This window comes from Melanotaenia boesemani, chromosome 16, assembly GCF_017639745.1.
Source record: "Melanotaenia boesemani isolate fMelBoe1 chromosome 16, fMelBoe1.pri, whole genome shotgun sequence".
Classification (NCBI taxonomy): domain Eukaryota; kingdom Metazoa; phylum Chordata; class Actinopteri; order Atheriniformes; family Melanotaeniidae; genus Melanotaenia; species Melanotaenia boesemani.
The window spans coordinates 30,241,070-30,262,822 of record NC_055697.1 but is presented as its reverse complement, the minus strand read 5'-3'; the positions used below and the strand labels follow the sequence as shown (position 1 = coordinate 30,262,822).

General features: G+C 39.5%; 1 protein-coding gene across 7 annotated transcripts in view; it reads left to right on the top strand.

The window, feature by feature from the left end:
* Positions 1–21,753, top strand: part of atrnl1a (attractin-like 1a) — a 317,476-nt gene continuing 295,723 nt past the window's right edge. For all 7 annotated transcript variants that reach the window (XR_006013321.1, XM_042010699.1, XM_042010700.1 and 4 more), the window contains exon 1: positions 1–286. Coding sequence is in view for 6 of the 7 variants with exons in the window: in XM_042010699.1 (XP_041866633.1) it covers positions 45–286 (242 nt within the window). In the remaining variant the exon portion in view is untranslated. The remainder of the gene's footprint in view (positions 287–21,753) is intronic.

The window sequence follows — 21,753 nt, the reverse complement described above, 5'->3', positions numbered from 1 at the left end:
TGTACGCAGCCTCTGAAAGAAAAAACACACACTTCGCTTCTATCATGGATGATGTCATAGGGTCACATCCGTGTACCTGGAGCAAACCGAAAAGAAACGATCAGGAAGTGTGGAAAACTTGTGTGGGAATACTGATGGTTCTTCACCTGGTGTTGCACGCGGAGGCTTCATCGGTGCCCAGATCCTGTGATAAAAGCTGCTTCTCAGGGAAGTGCGTGAACGGGACCTGCGTGTGTGACCACGGCTGGGTTGGAGATCAGTGCCAGCATTGTCAGGGAAGATTCAAGTAAGTTTGTTGTTGATTTTGGCACCTGTCACGCGCCTTTAAGAGTTAAAAATCTAAGGTTTTTGTGCCAGAATCAGTTTTTTTAAAACCCAGCCTACCTGGACTGAGTTCATGACCAGCTTGTGACTTAATTTTCATATTAGTTTTAATTTTTTGCATGCTGTTAACAGGATATATAAAGATAATGAAAGTAATGAATAATGCTCGGCTGTCAACTGTTACTGTATGTAAATTCTTATGAAAAAAGGGAAAAAAATGTGTTTCAGTGAGATTTTCTTCATGTCTCCATCATGTTTAGGTATTTTTCAGATGGAAGCTATAAAAAGGAGGCAAATCATATGGTTGTACATGTTAGAAGCCACATGTTTTAGGTTTTCCTAACCCTAAACATGTAGCTTTTAAAGTAGAGATATAATAACAAGAATCTTTTTCTTTACTTGAGAGTGAACATTTGAGCTGACTTAACTACTCTCAAAAACTTAGATTTAACAGACTTTGTGGTTGTGTTTTGTGTTTAGAAGGTGTGAAAATGTCATTCAGTGAGCTGATGTAGTGTTTGTTGTAGCTCCAAAGTGGTTAAAACTTCTGTATTTTGCTACTTTTTTCTATATTAACCTTAACTTGTTATCAGGAATGATACAATTCAAATAATGTACATCAAGACTCCTTTGAGACAATCACAAACTGCCTCATTAGTGGCTGTTTTTAAAAAAAAAATTTTTATTTTCACCATTTCTTCTTTTTATGAACAACTTCTACATGAGACTCAAAAATGACAATGGAGGCTCAAGAATGGAAATGGAGCCAGTAACACCAACATTTCACAGTTCTGACTGGCATGACCAGGCTCCCGGGAAAATGTGTCAAGCATACGTAACTGAACTGTCAGGATCACGTTCTGCTGTGACGGCAGTATTTCATGTTCAGCTTTTGATCTTGTAAGAAAAGCTGCCGTAGCTGCTGGAAAAGGGAAACTAGAGCAGAAATTTTGTGCTTGCTTCCTAAGAGAGCAACTCAATTAATGAAACCCTCTCTGCCAGTCTTTCTCTGCTCTGTGGCCTTATTCAGCCTTGTATCCTCCAGGGAGGTGGAGGTTACCTCGTCACCTACAGTCTGCTCTGCACAAGTGAAGGAAGAAATGGCAGCGCTTCAGTCTAGTCTTTTCTCTCTGGAGGATCGTATTGATTTCTCGGTCAATGTGATTGTTGTGAGAGAGGTAGACAACAGACAACAGCTGTAGGCTGGACAACAGTCGATACAACAGGCAGGCTCTTTTCTTCTTGTGGCTGCTTAAAGCCAGTTAGAGTCTGTTAAAATGGAGTGATTCATAAATATGCACACTGTGAGCTCTCTCTGAAAGGTAGAACCACTGCGCGGTTAAATGGACATCATATGGTGAAAGCCTAGAATCCATAGGCAGCAAATTTTATTGTTTGCAAGAAAAATAACTTCTAACCCCAACCAGGGTTTGAAAACTGATTAGAATTTCCTTTTAATGTGTTTTTGGTCACCAGACTTCTTTAAATATCCTCTTAATATCTAACAGTTATCAGTCTAATTCATCATCATCTGGTTTCACTGGCCTTAAAATAAAATCTGATGCATTAATATACACTCACCATCCACCTTATTGGGTCCACCTCGCTAGTACCGGGTTGACCTCCTTTTTCCTCCAGAACTGCCTTAATTCTTAGTGGCATAGATTCAACAAGGTGTTGGAAACATTCTTCAGACGTTTTGCTCCATATTGACATGATAGCATCACAGAGTTGCTGCAGATTTATCGGCTGCGCCCATGATGAGAATCTCCTGTTCCACCTGGAGGTATCAGGACTTGGCCAGAATGCATCATTTGTGGTGAGAATGTAATGAAAGCATAAAGCAAAGCATGGTGGGGTCCACAGCTTTTTGGCAGTTGCATGAAGGGAGTCCTCAAGTAAAATAAGTTGGGAACCACCACTGCCAACAAGATTACATCACCAGCAGCAGTCGGAATTGTTGATCCAGGATGGAACTAGGCTTTTATGTTGTTTCTATGAAATTCTCATCTTACTCTCTGCATGTGGAGCTGAAATGGAGACTCATCAGACCAGCAACGTTTCTCCATCTTCTGTTGTCCAGTGTTGGTGAGTGTGTGTGAATTGTAGCCTCAGTTTTAGCTGACAGGAGGCACCCGGTGTGGTCTTCTGCTACTGTAGCCCATCTGCTTCAAGGTTGGACGTGTTGTGTGTTCAGAGATGCTGTTCTGCAGACCTTGGTTTGAACCAGTGCTTATTTAAATTCTGTTGTCTTTCTATCATCTCCAACCAGTCTGTCCATTCTCCTCTGACCTCTGACATCAACCAGACATTCTGGTCCAGACAACTGCTGCTCACTGGATATTTTCTCTTCTTCAGACCATTCTCTGGAAACCCTGGAGATGGTTGTGTGTGGAAATCCCAGTACATTCTCAGACCAATAACCATGCCACGTTCAAAGTCACTTAAATCCCCATTTTTCCTCCTTTTTCCTCCTTTCTCAATTTGAACTAGTCTTGAACTTAAATCTTACGTCCCTACAAAAATCTTTAGTATTGTAACTCTAAACCCACAAATTAGTCTAAAATATTTCAGCAGCAGAAACTTTGCAGTTATACTGCTCATAAAAAGGTTTGATGAATGCATCATACTTACTTTTAAGTTTAGAGCAAACATGGATCAATATTATGTCTTTCTCTGCTCATGTGTGCTTGAGGTGACAAGTGACAAATACCTTTTCAGGGTTTTCACTTATTCACATTCGTAAACTACAGAACGTAACACAAAAGTTAGGTTTTCCAACATTCTTAATGAAGGCTGTCACTAAAAATAGTTAATGCTTTGCAAACAAAATGAAAAAATCTCCAAACAAACAAAGACAGTCTGCAGTGCTGCTACTTCACAGCTGAGGTGTGGAGCCTTTTGCATGCCTTTGCCCAGGCACCCCTTGGGTTGCAAGCTGTCCATTACACAACTGTCATGAGTGGGCGTTGAGAACACTTACATTAACAGATTATTGTGTCCTGTCCTCCATCATCCATCCATTATGTCAAGAATGTTACAGAGTCTTCATTTTCCCTTTGAAAGGACATGATTATGGGACTTCATCCAGTTTTACACTCTACTTTTTGGTGTCAATCAACCTGAAAAAAGAGACTAAATAATCATATTTGCTAAGCATATCACATTTAGCATGAAAATTAACTTTAAAATGGACTCGTGAGCTCAGTCAAAATGAAAATGCAGTTATGTCTCAAGCTCAGCATAAAACTAATCATATCCCATCTCAAAACCCCTTGAGGTTGTTTTTTTGTTCTGGTGTTATGAACAAACTAAATCTCCTCTCCACAAGGAGCTAGGCAGAAGAATGTCAGAATAATTGTGTTATCACTGGGATCAACAGTGTTGCATCAGTTTTATCTATGGTGAGGCTGGAAAGAAAGAGACTTTAATATCTCTTCTGGGTCTCAGAAATGCTCGGTACCAAAGCTGTAGTGGTTTTGGTGTTGCACTTGGGATGAACAGGATACACAGTCATGCACTGTGTCTCATATCCACACACACAGATCCAATAAAGCAGATCCCAGGAGCAGACTCTTTGTTTATTGATTTAAGGTATTGGTGTTGTGTGTTGTTTTATTGGTCTTCCTCTCACCCTTTGTTTTATCAGAGCAGCCTTTCTGTCTTTTCTTCTTCCTTCTGTCCTGTTCTCATCTTTTGTTGATCCCAGATGAGATGGGACACTAACTCATGCAGCTTTAGCTAATAAAGAAGTCTCATTTGGACAGGTCTTCAGCCCCAAACACAGCTGACCTTAAAAGTCATTTACTTTTAATACAAATTCTGTCTTATATTATTTTAACTACTTCAGTATCAACCTTTACTGTTAGTGGAAGTGCATTAATAACATTGATTAATTGTATGGGGACCATTTTGGGTTGGACCTGTTTATCACAGTCCAAAAAGTCTTATTTAAAACTAAACTGGATTTTATTTAAGACTGGGCTTATAAATAATAAATAATACATTTGTTTAAGCCATTGGCAAACAAGTTCACACAATGCTGATAAAATGTTTGTTGTTTAATTCTGAGTTTAATTCTGAGGACTGGTAAATTAGCATTTTGTGCCACATTGTGATGTTACCGCAAGGTGGATATTAGTTGCTACTCCTCCTCTTAAGACCCATTTCCACCTATGGGTCCACGTCGGTATGGACCGATTGGTTAGGTTCAGAACAAAAGAGGAGAATGGTGGACATCCAGCAGTTTGTGTTCTTTCTTCTTGGCATGTGGCTTTAAATATACCATGGATTTTTAATTGTTTACAAATGGCACTGGTGGCACTTTGTTCATAGGATCAACTCACACAGGAAGTCTTTCAACCAATCAGATGGCAGTGTGTCAATTTCCACATTTTTTGGGTTAGATCAACATGATTGGGACCCCAAAGAAAGAGTCCCAACAAAGGAGACTGGGTCAGATTGGCTACTCTGGCACCTGTCCCATTTTTTGCCAGTGGAAAGAGACAGAAGCAAGAAGAAACACCCCAGCATGATGCTGCTTCCACCATGCTTCACTATAGGGATGGTGTTCTTGAAGTACCACATTATTAGCACACAGTTTTTTCCCTGAGTCTCAGCCTCATTTGACCAGTCTAGTTTTTCCCACGTTTTGTGGGTTTCCAACAAATCCCAGATTTGTGGCATGTACAGATTAAGGAGGTTTTATGGACAGACACTTCTTGCTGTTGAGTTTTCCAGTTTCTTCGGGGTTATCTTTGACCTTCCTGCTTGGACTTAGGTGGTCTGCTCTTTCTTGGCAGGTTTGTTGTGGTGCAGTATTCTTTCCATTCCCTAATAATAATTGTTTTCTGTGAGATGTGCAGGGTTTTTAATTATTTTAATATTCCAACCCTAATCTATACTTTTGCAAAACCTTGTCCAGAACTATTTGGAGAAATCCTTGGTCTTCATCGTGGTGTTTGTAGTGGTGTGGCAGACCTCAGGGTTTTTCACAACAGGCTTTACATAGGTCCATCACATGAAATGAATTATAAGCTGCACATTGTGAGACCACAAAACAGTAGAAATGCAATTAATAGGGGGGTGCTTCCTCATAAATAATACATAGATATATAAAATATTTACCATTTTCATTTCTTTCTTGAATTCTGAAGCATTAAGGTAGGAATTGTAGCTGATGTGCTACTGTTTTATGTACATTCATGAGTTATTTAAAGTGAGGTGCAGAATCAGCAGAAGCAAACTCTACCTCACCCACCTATTAAAGCAGCAAAGAGACACGCTCAGGTAAATACTTTTTTTTATCCTCAATTACCCTCATGGTTAAGATGAGCAGGTGGTGAAAAACACTTTTAGGCTGACGTAATGGAGGCTTCTGGCAGCTTCAGCAGAAAAACTGTCAAATGCGGCACATCTAAGTAAATCTATTAGCTGAATGTTTTGCTTGAATAAACCGATGCATTAATCTCACTTTGTCTCCTGAATGCTCAGTGCAGACATCCAGAAACATTGGAGGCCACAGAGAAATGAATTCGCACTGATCAAATATTTTGAATCATTATCTCCCAACAGAGATGCAGAGCAGGGTCCTGGAAAATGATGCTCATTATCCTTATCAATGGAGGAGAAAAATGAGAAATGTTGATATTTTTACCTTAAGGACAGCAGAATAAACTGCTCATCACTCAGGAACCTGAAAATGAACCAAGGGACTTCAAGTTAAGTTTGTCAGATATGAACTGAAGAGTATAAACCTGAGATCAGTCAGAGGACTTGCTGCCATGAAAATAATTTTCTGACTCAATCAAAAATAAATAAATGAATACAGAAAATGTTATTTTTATTTCCAAAATGGGATTACAGTTTTGGATTAAACCCGTCCACTTCATGTCTGATTTAATCTGCTACTAATACTGTGAGCTCAGCTTTGATGTTATGGTGGGACAGAAAATCCCTTTTACATGACGTTGGAGTCCATTATGGTTCCCGTTCTGCTCTCTGCATCACTTCTGTACAGCAGCATGAAATGTGTTGGGTATTTCCCCTGATGGTCCAGCAGTTTGAATCTTCAGCTTTAAACTTCTCAAAAAGGGGTTGGACCCCATTCTTTATCAGAACCGCCTTAATTTGTGTTGTCATTGATTCAACAAGGTGTTGGAAACACTCCCCAGAGATTTAGCTGCATATTGACATGACAGCATCACACAGTTGCTGCAGGTTTGTCGACTTCATCCATGATGACAATCTCCCGTTCCACCACATCCCAAAGCTGCTCTACTGGACTGAGATCTGGTGGCTGTGGAGGCCGTTGGAGTCCAGTGAACTCATCGTCATGTTCTAGAAAGCAGGTGGAGATGATCTGAGCTTTGTGACATGGTGCATTATCCTGCTTGAAGTAGCATCAGAAGATGCTCCACTGTGGTCATAAAGGGATGGACATGGTCAGCAACAATACTCAGGTAGGCTGTGCTGGTTAAACCAGACCACGTTGGTACTAAGGGGACCAAAGTGGGTCAATAAAATATTCCTCACACCATTAAAACAGCAGCAGCAGGACAATGGTCCATTCTCTGTTAACCCTAGAGATCTTTCACTCCTCCTGGTGGGTTCCAAGGTGTTCCAAAGCCAGAGGGGGACATAATCCCTCCAGTGGGTCCTTGCGGTCTCCTACCAGTTTGGCGTGCCTGGAAAAACTCCAAGGGAGAGGTGACCAGGAGGCATCCTCTCGGGTGACTCTTTGATACAGAAGAGCAGTGGCTCCATGCTGAGCTCAGGCTGAGCCTGGCCACCTTTTGAAGGAAGCCTGTTTCAGCTGCTTGAATTTAGAATCTTATACTTTTGATCACTACCCAAATATCATGTCCACAGGTGATGGTTGGCATGAGGATAGGTCAGTAAATCGAGAACTTTGCCTTTTAGCCCAGGACTCCCTCCTGTCCCCGACTGTGCCTCAAATATTTATGATAAAATCAACAGTTTTAATGGGAAATTTTCATTTTAAACATAGAAATTAAAACTAACAAGTTGTCTGTTTTTTGTTGTTTTTGTTTGTTTGTTTTAAGATGGTAAGAATTTACCACTCAAGAATTTAGTTCAGTTATTTATTTGGCGATGGTGTGGGGAAATACTGGTCCTGAGGCTGACATTTTCTAAAAATCAGAGTAAGAATAAAACTTCAAATACATGACGTGATCACCTACTCAAAACACAGTTATGTTTATAGTAAATTACAGCCTTAATTATGACTAGATAATTCCAAACCTTGAGGGGAAAGAATAAATCCCGTTGGTGCTGTGATGCCAGGGGATAGAGAGAATGGAGCCACTGAAGGACAAAAACAACCACAGGAGTGTGTCAGTGAGAGACAGGCTGAGTGGAGACAGAATAGAGTGCTATTCTGACATCAGAGTCATCATCTGCTGACACGGGCTTCATCCCGCGTGCTTCAGCGTGTGTGCGCGTTTAAGCTTCCAGCAGTGTGCAGATGATGACACAGCTCATGTAGTGAAGTCGCCACCACACTGTGCTGAGTTGCAGTGTGTGTTGGTGTGTGTCTGTGCGAGCATGTGAGTGTGTGGGAGGGAGGAGCATCACACCGCCATCTGTCCTGTGTGAGTTAATCCTGCTATGATGATGAGTGAGAGCAAGGTCAACACACACACACACACACACACACGCCCGCACACAGTTGGATCAGTATTGTAGGTGTGTTACATAAATAATATCCCTCATGCGCTCCTCCCTGAGGCTATAGTGGCTTCACAGAGATAGAAAAATGTAGTCCTTAAGGCATCATCATCATGGTACAGTTCTTCAAAGTCTGAGGACACAATCCGACTGGCTCAATTTCATCCCCTTTAAAAAAGCTCTGACAACCAAACCCTTGAAAACCAGAGTTCTTGGTTCACTTGCAAGCGAACCCTGCTGCTGTTTGCTTACAATGTGAACGCAAACAGACTCCTGTGAACCAAAGAGAGTAAGTGACATAGAGCGAGTCGTAGCACAAGACAGAAAGTTTGCTGCCTCTCCTGCTGCTCACACTGGGCAAAAAAATTTGGGTTTAAACGTCTACATCCAACTGTTTCCTTTCCTGGATGAACATGCAAAATCTGGGTTTAAAACTCACCACAGCACTGAGTCTGCGCTGCTAACAGATTTTAATGATGTTTTCAAGCAACAGACTGCGTACTAATGATTTCAACTTAACCCCTTGAGGCCACTATTGGACTTTCTATATTTTATTCATTTTCATCTAATTAATTTATGAGTTTTATTTGCTTTCATTCACTTTAATTTATTAATTTATTTTACATTATTTATTATTTATCATTATCTGTTTATTTTTAGTTATTTAATTTTTTTTTATTTTATTAATCTTTTTTTGTTACATTTTGGTTAGATTATTTACTTTTTTATATATAACTAATTCAGACATTTAGGGGTTAACAGTTTCCTATAGATCACTGTACTCTTGTCACACAGTGGGCTGGCATCACCTCATCCTGGTCCTACCTGTTGGATAAAAGTTTTTGTGTCAACACTGATGATTTTGCCTCCATCTCTAATGCTCTCACTTCTGGGATACCACATGGCTCTATTCTTGGACTCTTTTATTTTCTTAGTACCCGCTGTAAATTTGTGCTATTTTACGATTTCGTTTTTATCTTTATGCAGACTACTGACAAGTGGACGTCCCTCTGAATCAGTGGTTCTGAAACTGGTGGTTGTGAGCCAATTTTAAGGGGTTGCCAGATAATTAAAAAAAATATATAGCCTACACTTATCAAATGAATTTGGGATTTTTCTTTTTTTTTTTTTACCAGGGTTATCAAAATTTAACCATTAATGAAGATATAAATCTTTGAAAATAGCACCTTAATTTTTTAACACATTAACAGATAAACAGCAAAGTTGGTACACATGCCGTATTAAAAATCTGAATTTGACATTATTGCTGTGAGAGAAGTTGATTTTGGTCATGTAGGTGCCTTTTTAGAGTAGTGAAACACTAAAAACTGCTATATCCTCCTTATTTATTAAGATTTTCACCATTTTCTAGCCATACATTTAGAGGATGGCTGCAAGATGACCCGTTTGCAAGTTGTTGCATGGAGGTGGGGGTCGTGAATATCAGTGTATGTTATCTTGGGGGTTGTGCTCAAAAAGTTTGAGAACCACTGCTCTGAAGCACAGTGGAACATGCTTGGTGCAGCCTCTACTTGACTACCTTGTTTTCAGGAAATGGAAATTTTTTTTATTTCAACAAGCGCAAGAGTGAAGTCACGCTGTTCATGCCTAATGGCACCAACAGGTCCCACTGCATCAACCTTTCCTCTCTGGCCCAATATAAGAAATAAGTGTGGTACGTCAGTTTCAAACATTGTGAAAGATCACTGCCCACATACTCCCCCATGTATGCTTTATGTTGACATGGTTGCTAGACAGTACATCCATCAGAGGGCAGTGCAGAGTTCAGAGTTCACTTCCAGGTTACAAGGTCAGTGTCAGACAACAGAAACATGTTAATGTACATTCTCAGAAAGGGACATAAAAGAGAACCAAAAGAAATTGACCATTAAATATGATGTCTTTAATGGTCAACGTCTCTTTTTCGTCTGGTGTGGATGAAGACAAATTGATCATTATGTGTCTGTTATCTTATTTTTCATCTTTGTTTTTTTGTTGGACACACGTGAGCTGTAATGTGCAACACTGCCTCTCAGTTGGCAGAGCATCCATCTCCCATGCAGGAGACCAGAGTTCCAGCTCCGGTTGGAAGTAACCACTTTGGGTAAAAGCGTCTGCTAAATGACTGTAATATAATGTAATGCCTCCACCATTTCCAGTGGTACTGGTACGTTTGCTGTGTTTGGGTACGCATCCTCTAACTCTCTCTGTTATACTAAAATATGCATGACACAAGTGCAGAGGACAGACAGAAGAGTCCGTCTGTATACGTATGCATATTTAACGTTGAGCATACAGTAAATGAGCCTTAAAACTTGATAGTCTTGTCAGTTCAGTGGCAAAATGTCTTTCAAGTTGAGGCAGATATAAAAAAATCAAGCCTGTACAAGAGGCGTGAGATGTCGACTGTAACATTAGTGTAACTTCTATGTTTTTATTCGTTCCTTAGTTTTCGTATTTCTGTATCTTTTACCCTTAGCTTGATGCAGCTTTAAAGTACTTTATTTAAAAAATGGTATTGTATACGGCAGGGATCACCATATCCGGACATCTTGTGCCAGTTTTCTGCAGTTCTTCAGTGTTTCCCGGCTCCAACTCACCTGACTCAAATTAAATGGATGGTATATGCTATGGTATATTTTGAGGTGTCATGTTTTAATTGATCAGGTTTTACAACCTGTTTTCATTCACTTTTCCAGGGTGTCAAATACTGCAGGTTCGTAAAATTAGCTGGTGTCTGAGATATGTGCCGTGTGTTCTTTGGTGCCAGTCAGAGTCAAACTGGGACTTAAATTCAACTCTGGCAATTTTCCTCTGGAACTGTCCCATTTTTCATCTATGCAAAGCAATAAAATAAATTCTTTAGAAAAACTGAATGTATCAGGACATGATAAAGAAGACCATCTGGTCTGTGAAGGGCTTCTTATACATCAGGGTGAGAGAACCTTTACTATGATGATTTACTGTGGCAAAAGGACACAGGAAGTATTGAGTTTGTGCTGGAAGTTTAAACTGAAACGTGAGGAAGGACGGGTTTGTTTCCCAGCAGCAGCCACACAGATAAATGTCCAGTTTTATTATCAATGGCGGCTGTTCTGTGGTGTGTGTGTGTGTGTGTGTGTGTGTGTGTGTGTGTGTGTGTGTGTGTGTGTGGTCAGTTCAGGGTTGCTGACTGTATGTAGATGATCCTCTGGCTCTGTGCTGACACTGGAGTTATTTCCTGGCATGGTGCATTAGATTCAGACCTTCCTCTGTTTCTTCCACTCTACCTCCTCTCATTACTCCTTTACTGAATCTTCCTGTCTGTTCCACACACACATAGGATTTTCCTTTCACTAATCCCTTCCAGAAAGCAAAACAAAACCCAATCTCCCCTGGATCCCAACCTGCATTTTTTCCCAAATGATTTCATCGCTCAAGCCTGTGCTATCACTGCCTTCCTGTGTGTTTCTTCATGTGTTTGTCTGTCTCTGTATGAGTGTGTCAGCACAAGCTGGGTGGGTTTGTTTACAGTGAGGGCTGATGCTGGACTCTTCATGTCTGCTTGTTTGGCCTTGCTGTCCTCCAACTCCTCTTCGATTTTGTTTTCCTTTTTCATCTCTGACGCGATGTTCAGACCTTTCTCTTCGGTGAGGATTGTGGTTGTGTGTTTTTATGAATGTGTGAGAAGCAGAGGAAAAGCTTTTGTGAGAGGAAGCTGTAAACGTATGTATCTGGTGAAAAACGACCTCTCTGCCTGAGGGCAGGCAGTCATGATGTTATACTCTGTCATTTTCTGACAGAAGTGCTGAAACTCAGCTTCAGAACAGCATGAGGCTGTTTTTAGGCTAAACAACTTCTTTATAACTGCTTCTTTTGGCAGTAAAAAAGAAAACAGAAGATACTAAATAATTTAATTAACAAGCCCCCTAAATAAAACTGGTTACTTTATTTTGTCCATATTCAGATGAAATTTGGACTTACTGGCCACTTTATCAGGAACACCATTGCTGGTACCAGGTTTGATTCCTGTTTTTGGATTTTATTTGAATTATTAGGGACCATGTATAATTGCAAACATGAATGTTTCTATTTCATGCATTGGACCAGAGCTAGCCTTAAGCTATTTTACACCTGCCGTCCCCTGGCAGGGCACAATAAAACCATACAAATACTAAATATGGTCTTGCAATGATGTTGCTGGAATGGCTTTTTATCAAGGATTTTTATAGCTTGTTTACATAGTGATCCTAGAGGTCTGATAGCAGATTTACTGCCCTGCTCCCAACAGGTGATACAGTATGAGATATTTTACCTCCAAAACTGCCTTTATTCTTTGTGGCATTATTAAAAAAGCTGTTGGAAACCTTCCTCTGAGGTTTTGCTCCATATTGACATGATAGCATCACACAGCTGCTGCAGATTTGTCGGCTGCACACCCATGATGAAAATCTCCAGTTCCTCCACATCTCAAAGGTGCTCTATTTCAGTGGTTCCCAACCTATTTTTCAGTTTTCCTCGAAGACCCCCTTCATGCAACTTTCAAACAGCCATGGACACCCCCTCCCCATGCTGAAACTGTGTTTGGCTTGATGCTTTCATTAGCTGCTTCTAAACATTCTGGCGGAGACCTGTTCTTTGAGAGAAAACAAGTTAAAGTAACCATAAACGTGAAGCCTTTTTTTAATAGAGATGAATCATCTGCACTGTAGCATTTGTCAAACGTATTTCATCAATAAAATGTTGCAGAAAAAATCAAGGTTACCACGATAAACATGAGCTACTCCACTATTGTAGCCAACAGCTCACAGACCTCATTAAACTACAGTTCATGGGCTAAAAACTGATTGGATACACAAGGTCTGGCCTATAGCTTTTTCATTTTTGATTAAGGATGTGTTTTAAAATATTGTTGTATAACAGATGTTAATGACTTTTTTTTTTTTTTACTTCAGAGCCTGGTTTAAAATTTTTCAGGCTTCCAAAACGCCGGTTCCATGTGGACGAAATGTCCAAGTGATTAAAAGAAGAAAGAAAAAAATAGGGGATACATATCAACTCATCTCTGTGTGGGCATGACCTTAATTTTGACAATTACACAGGCTCTGTATAGTCAAAATCTCACAAACTCCTTGTGCTTTTTGAGGACACCATTGATGGGTAAGGGACCGCAGTTTGGGAACCACTGTCCAAATGTGTCCAACGTTGATATGACAGCATCGCACAGTTGCTGCAGGTTTGTCGGCTGCATCCATGATGAGAATCTCCCGTTCCACCACATCCCAAAGCTGCGCTACTGGACTGAGATCTGGTGGCTGTGGAGGCCGTTGGAGTCCAGTGAACTCATTGTCATGTTCTAGAAAGCAGGTGGAGATGATCTGAGCTTTGTGACATGGTGCATTATCCTGCTGGAAGTAGCATCAGAAGATGCTCCACTGTGGTCATAAAGGGATGGACATGGTCAGCAACAATACTCAGGTAGGCTGTGCTGGTTAAACCAGGCCACGTTGGTACTAAGGGGACCAAAGTGGGACAAGAAAATATCCCTCCTGTTTCCTGTTTTGCTGTTGCTTTTCTATCAACCAGTTCGCCCATTCTCCTCTGACCTCTGACATCAACAAGACATTCTGGTCCAGACAACTTTCTCTGTTTCAGAACATTCTCTGGAAACCCTAGAGATGCTTGTGTGTGAAAATCCCGTAGATCAGGGGTGTCCAGCTCCGGTCCTCAAGGGCCACAATTCTGCAGGTTTTTGATGTGTCCCTGCTCCAAAATCACCTGACTCAAATTAATGAGTCATTGTGCAAAACTTAACAGGCCGTTGGATCTATTTAATTTGAGTCAGGTGTGTTGAAGCAGAAAACATTGGAAAATCTGCAGGACAGCGGCCCTCGAGGACCCACTTTGGGCACCCCTGCTGTAGATAATCAGACTAACAGTCGTGCTATGTTCAAATTTACTTAAATCCCCTTTCTTCCTCATTCTGATGCTCAGTTTGAACTTCAGAAAGTCGTCTTGAAAATGTTGGCTGCTTAATTACTTAGTGTTAACAAACAATTGAACAGGTGGACCTGATAAAGTAGCCGGTGAGTGTATATGCATGATTCTCATACAGGGCTTAAAGTTAAAAAAAAATCCTGAGCCTGAACTTTTTCTAGGGCAGCAGAGGTGCAGTGGATGTGATGCATACACACTACAGGCAAACAACTTTTGGCATTGTGCTTGGCAGGGCATAAGATGACCTACAGTTTAAATGTGAATTATAGAAAGTAAAGGTAATAATGTTATAAGGACATGTGAAACTCAGTCAGGCTAATTAGTTTAAATTATTCATTTAGCAATCATTTAATTTAGTAAAGGGCCATTTATACAAAAAATAAATAAATAAAACAGTTACAGTGAACTTTAGTAAGATTTTAATTTTAAATTGTAACATTTCCATTGTTTTTGTTCAAAACAATATCAAATATCAAATTAGGTTACAGAAAATACAAAACAATCAAATGCAATTTAATACACTAAACTACAAGTCAAGTGACAATATGTGTAAATTAACAAAGAAAGTATGATTTTGTAAGTGCTTTAACGGATTTATTAACACTGCGGATGAAGACGTGCTGTAATCAGAAACGATGTCCAGGCATGTTGCTGCTTCACTGTTTAGGTTTCATTCGTTTGTCTCATGCTTGTTTATTGAAAGTATGTAAAGTCCAGTAAGGATATGATTTGTGTGTTGATGTTCATGACTTATTTTATTTAATAGAGTACATTTCTTGTTAATAAAATGCAGAATCTACATCAAAGTGGTCTGATATCAACAAACTGCAGTTTCTCAGCCTCGGGATGCTACAGGGCAACGACGCCTCCAGGACTGTACAAAATGGATGTCACTGTGGCGTCACTGTGACATCCAAATCAGACAGAAGCAGAGTTTTAAGGTCAGAAAGTCTAGTCTTTATTTAAAAAGTAAAACACACCTGAAACATGTAGTGTCTAGTTAATATGAGCAAGAAACAAAATAATAAACTAAATGCATACACAAATCCAACTACATCCTGTATGTACAATGGGCAATATTTCAAATTCTTTTTTTTCCCCTAAATATGTTGACCTCAGTGCAGATTCAGGCAACATCATTAAGAGATTAACTGCATAAACCAACATTATTACCCTTGAATTTAATTATTCTTGATGTCTTACTCATTTACACCCTTTGTTTTTATAAAACAGTGTGTGGAGTGTATGCGGTGGGTGTAGGAATTTTGTGTGTAAATGCAGAGTCCAGGAAATCGCCCTATAATAAAAGTGAAAGGCTGACAGCATAGTGATTTCAGTCAGCATGGCAACACTTTGCACACCCATAACACACAATAGCATTTTAATGCAGACCACATGTGTTTGGGCTCACCATAAGGGCGGACACAAACACACACACACACACGCACACACATGCTTGTTTTGCCTGGATGATGCAGTGTATAATCAGCTTGTGGTCTGACTGGGCTGGGTGCAAACCGTAATAATACAGGATCCCGTTGTCAGACTGTAATAAAGGCTCTATTTCTGCACACAGCACATGCATGTGTCCGGCACATACATGTGCAAAGTGTGGAAAGCAGAAGAGTGAAACGCAACACTCACACTTGGGTTCACAAACCAGCTGATTAATTAGTGTTTCTGCAACAAAACTAAGCAAAACATTTCCGATATATGACTCTTTTACTGAGGCTATTTACAAGGTATTTAAAAGGTTTCACAATGATAAGCCCTCCCACCTAAGTTATGGGGCAATAAAAGGGACAAATTTAAGATTACAGAGATTCAGACAGAGGCTACACCCTTGCCAAAGTCAGCAACTGTTCTGAATGATGATGAGTTGACTGGAAAATTTGAGTCAGTTCTAATTAGGTTCAACTCTGTTGTGATTTTATACAGTATAGTTAGCTGAGGAAATGTAGAATATATGCAGATGCAAACATATAGATAAAATAAATGTGATTTTAAAAAAAAACACTGTACTATTAATATGTTTTAATGTCCAATAAAGACTGGATATAAAGCGTGCAGACAGAGACAGGTCATAATAATTGGACAGTATATTTACATTTTTTATACAGATAAAATACAGACTTGTGCTTCCAGTATGCAAAGGGAGTGTCACTGGGAGAAGATTTGTGCCATCAGGTAAAATTATTCATGAGTTTGCGGATTCTGGACTGGAGACTCCTGAAGCATCTGGAGGAAAAACAGCTTAGGGGCATGGTGAGCTACATCTTTGATGATGCTGTGCTCTCCAAAGACACTGCTCCCTGTGGACACCCTCAGTTGTGGGATACTGGTGATGTGGAGTGTTCTATCTGGCCAGTTTCCATGCCACACTGTGATGATGATGGGCAGGATAGACTCAACAGCACATCAGTAGGTAAATCTGGGAAATGGATGGCTTTTTTTATGTTTCTTCAAGACAAAATGTGGGTGAGTCCTCTTGTTTAGGATGGAGATCCTCAGAAATGTGAACATCCTGGAATTTGATGCTGGGGACAAATGTGTAGATGAGGGTGTTTGTTGTACTTTTTACCTTCCAAAGGTCCATGTTGATCTCATTTGTTGTGGCTGCATTGAGTAATTGTGTAATTGGTTGTTTTAGCTTCTTTAATTAGATCTATTCATAGTCACCCAAGTATGAGCAACACAGTAATCTAACTGAGGAGGTGACTACTCACTTTAATGCTCAGTTTAATTAAAATTGCTTGTTCCACATGGAATATTCCAAAATGAAGAAGCCTAGTGTTAGTACTTGAATTGATATGATTATCTGTGCTTAATCTGCTCCTTTTACATTATTATAGTACTTCCAATAAAGTCCTAACATTGTGTTCTGACTATACAAAATGCTACAGCAAGGCTCTAAACTGGAACGAACTAATGAAAAATAAATAAATAAACTCTTGTTCATTATCTCCTCACTGGTTACCAGTTGATTTTTAGTCAATTAACTGAATTCCAATAATTAGTTTTAAAGAACTTGCTCTAAATTATAAGGCTCTAACTGGACAAGCTCCTTTGCATTTAAGAATTGTTAAAACTGGATTCCTCCAGATCAGATCACTTATCGACTAATTGTTAGTGATGCTCCACATTTTCTTTTGTTTTAATTTGCTTTTAATTGGGATTGTTGCTTTTAAGCAGTCATACCTAAACTGTGTAAAGCACTTCCTTTGTTTTTCCATTGCATTGATTTAGTTGATTCCTTAAAAGTTATACTATAGGTGGTTTTAATCAGAAAGTATTATGTTTGGGAAATACTTTTGTGATGTAATATTGTTCAGTTTTGACTTGAAAAGCCTTACTGACTGACATTGATGCTGCCCACCACCAGGCAAGTGACTACCTCTTTATGTCCTGCCACACATGATTCAATTACAGTTAAATATGTCGACACTCCTGTACTGCCCATCAATAGTGAGAAAAATTATATTTAAAAAATCTGTGTAAACATTACTTCATGTTTAAACTCATTTTCAGAATTAGTTCGAGCAGGATTTAGATAAAAAAAAAAAACGTGTGATGAAAGTGAATATAAGTATAAAATTAAATAAGGGAAGGCTGTAGTTAAAAGGAATAAAAGGGAGCATTTAATCTTTTTTGACTGTTGTTGGAACAAATCAAATATTTAGAAAAAAAAAATATTTCTAAATATTAAAAATTTATGTGCAATCAAATTTGATGTGTAAATATTTTTATTAGATTTTTTTTTTCCCCCTTCCATAATACATCTACTGTTCAGCAATATCTGCTCCCACAGTGTTTAAAGCTAGTGTTGTCAGTATTCATTTTGGAAATTTATAGTTGTAATATAAGCCTTTTCTTCTGTATATATGCCCCTTTTGGTTAATTTGGTTTATCTAGTTTATTTATTTATTTTTTGTCTATTTTGTATTTGCCTCTATTGGAGGAACCAATTAACTAACCAATAAAATTAACTTTTATTCCAAAAATCAATTATTATTCTTATGAAATGCACTAATTCAATGGTCTGTTTTAGCTTTGTGTTTAATCGAGTGCCTTCATGTTTAAGATGAGCTGATGTAAACAGTGCCTGTTCAGGCCAGTGGGTCTGATATTGACATGTCTTGCTTCTGTTTTTACCAGCAGCTCATAAATGTGTGTGAGCAGACCACACTCTGCGCGCAATATCAGGGAAATGTAAGAGAAAACAACAAAACAAAGTGCAAGACAGACTTAATTTCTCCACGCTGACTTACACTGCAGCATACCTGTCAGGGCGCACAAGTGTTTTTTACGAGTGAGATGCTTTGTTATGAGCCTGATGTAAAATGAGCTCTTTCTGGAGGTGTGGGACTGGGCTGTAATTTTTCTCACTGGATACCAACCAACGTAGAAAGGCAACATCAGACAGAGAGAATATTTCAGTACTGGGAAGCAAATCCTGCTAAAGGACACCGGCACCAGAGTTCTTGTAAGGAGATATGTGAACCGTCTGCATTAGACAAGCTCACGTTGAGTGTGTGTGTTCCCTTTAATTAGATTTCATGTTGGTTCCTTGGATCATAAAGAAGCTCAGACAAAATTAAATTAGACCTGGAGAGGACTGTTTGAAGGGGTTTTTGCATTGTTCTAACAGCAGCGTCAAGCCTCACACTTCTGAATGTTCAGTCTTGTATTCTTTAGAAACTTTGTGTGGAGTGTACATGTTGCCCCCATGTATGTGTGGATTCTTACCGGGTACTCTGGCTTCCTCCCACCGTCCAAAGACATGCATGTTTGGTTAACTGGTCACTCTAAATTTTCCCTAGGAATGAGTGTGAGTGGACGTTTGTCTCTCTGTGTTGGCCCTGTGATGGACTGATGACCTGTCCAGGTGTACCTGCCTTTCACCTGCTAGTCAGGCTCAAATCAGCTTCCCTGTGACCCGGATTTTGAATAAATGGTCCAGAAAATGGATGGATAAATAGAAATTTTGAGTAAAATTGAACCTCTGAAACTTAGGACAGCCAAATTGGAATATTAATTTGAAACATTTTGGTTGTTTTAGCACCAAGATACAAAGATGGTTTGCAGACGTCTAGCCAATTAACCAACAGGTAGAAACATGTGATCATATTTATTGACTGGGTGTTTATTTGGTGACCAGAGGATTGAAAAGAAAATCTATTTCCAGTGACTTAAACCTGGTACACACATAACAATTTTTGGGCTGTTTTTGTCCCGATTTTGCCTCTTCTTGACCTCGGACAGCAAAGCCCAATTATCGTGAGATACAATTATCATTTGGTCTGAGGTGTGTTACAAGTAGATTTGTCCTGATAATCTGCTTCGAAACGGGTCATAGCCAAAAATCGGAAATATTGAACATGTTCAATATTTCAGTGCCGATTTCTAAAGAACACTGATGACTCGTGCGTTGTGACTGCCTGGGTGGTGACGTGGTACGGAGTGTAGCCAATCAGAGAGCGAGCTGGCTGGGGAACAAGGAAGTAAATAAAGTCCGTGTTCAGGCCGTCTCCAGTCTGTTATTTATTTTCATTTCTGGCTTTTTCTGTTAACAATAGTCCCAAGACCTCCATCATTCCCTCGTCCTATATATGCCCTTCCATGCTGGGTGTTGTGTTTTCCAGTTGTTGCTATGGTTCTTCTTCTTCGTTTGTTGCCGGTTGTTGCTATGGTTCTTCTTCTTTGTTTGTTGCCGGTTGTTGCTATGGTTCTTCTTCTTTGTTTGTTGCCGGTTGTTGCTATGGTTCTTCTTCTTCGTTTGTTGCCGGTTGTTGCTATGGTTCTTCTTCTTCGTTTGTTGCCGGTTGTTGCTATGGTTCTTCTTCTTCGTTTGTTGCCGGTTGTTGCTATGGTTCTTCTTCTTTGTTTGTTGCCGGTTGTTGCTATGGTGCTTCTTCTTCGTTTCTTGCCAGTTGTTGCTATGGTTCTTCTTCTTTGTTTGTTGCCGGTTGTTGCTATGGTTCTTCTTTTTCGTTTGTTGCCGGTTGTTGCTATAGTTCTTCTTCTTCGTTTGTTGCCAGTTGTTGTTATGTTTCTTCTTCTTTGTTTGTTGCCGGTTGTTGCTATGTTTCTTCTTCTTCATTTGTTGTCAGTTGTTGCTATGTTTCTTCTTCTTCCTTTGTTGTCAGTTGTTGCTATGTTTCTTCTTCTTCCTTTGTTGTCAGTTGTTGTTATGTTTCTTCTTCTTTGTTTGTTGCCAGTTGTTGCTATGTTTCTTCTTCTTCGTTTGTTGCCAGTTGTTGTTATGTTTCCTCTTCTTCGTTTGTTGCCAGTTGTTGTTGTGTTTCTTCTTCTTCGTTTGTTGCCAGTTGTTGTTATGTTTCTTCTTCTTCGTTTGATAACATAAATTTTAATGTTTTCACGTTTGTCTGATTCAGAGGACTAGATAGTAGATGAGTTGCGGGACAACATCGTCATGTGGAGTACACCACACACTGTACGATCAACACTGATTTTTTTTATCTTCATGTGTGAGGCCTCGACCAAATAAAAAATTTCATAAAAAATTGTTGTGTGTACCTGGCTTTACAGCAGCTTTATATTTCTTATGGTGGGATCACAAAGGAATAAATGATTATGCTCGTCCTAATCTTCCATTACTAAAGATGCACATGTAGACATCATTAGTACAAGCCTGCCCTCTGAGTCAGCATGCTGCTTCTTAAATATGAAAGGCAAATTATTATAAATAAGTATTTCTGTACCTCTTTTCTAAGCTGGAGAAATAAACCTGTTTGACATAGTCTTTTTTAAGATTTCTGTTCTCCTCGTTGGACAGATGAGATTCCTGTAGGAAAGCCACAGCTATTTTTTCTTTTTCAGAATTCTGCTTAATTGGATGGCCAAGGCCTCTGACATTAAACTTTATTATGTCAAGTGTATCAGGCATCCTGAGATTTTCATGTTATAACGTGTACATTTGACCATGGCACAGCAAAAGTGAAAAGACAATAGGAAACCAACAACCAGGTAAAAGAAAAAAATATTGGTAGAGAATGAGGGGCCCCCTCTACCCCCTTCCCAATACCTGGCCTAGTTCCCATGTAACAATTACCCAACAACAGCACACATTTAGTGTGGAGAAAAAAAAAACAATATTCCTGTGCTGAGGAATAGGCAGAGAAAGAAGATTAGGGTTAACCCCTCTTAGGTAATGTTTCTCTCAAAGTGTTTAGGTTGAACAAGAGCACATATTATTACTATTATTATTATTACCAAAAGAAAAAGTGAGTAATAAAAGTTTGTCGGGTTCGGTGCCCAGCCATTGGAGTAGCATAGAATGTATAAAGTCCAGAAAGGGACTCTTACTCTTAGCACCTTCTTTAAGACCGAAGAACCAAATGGTTTCTACAAGTCCTCTGCTTTTTCTTCTAGGTATGTAAGACGCTGTGTCGCTGCAGCCACTGTTTCCTCTGTAGCGACTATGCGAGCTTCAGCTTCCTCAATGCGTTTTTCATTAGCTGTCACCTCTCATTTAATTTCATCCTGATTGTTCTCTACCGAGATGGAGTTTAACAGCTTGTAACGGGGGAGCGTGTTGTGGTACGGGGAATTAGCCCAGTTAGCCAGATAACGCTGCCACAAGGTTGACAAACTCACAGCGACGCTGGTACTGAAGATTCCACAGTGCGTGCTCTTTAATAAAATGACATTCATTAACCATATAAAGCCCGGTTGGACGGCTACTGTCTCATTGTACATAAATAAAACAGTGCGACACAACATGTCCGTCACAACAAATGGGAA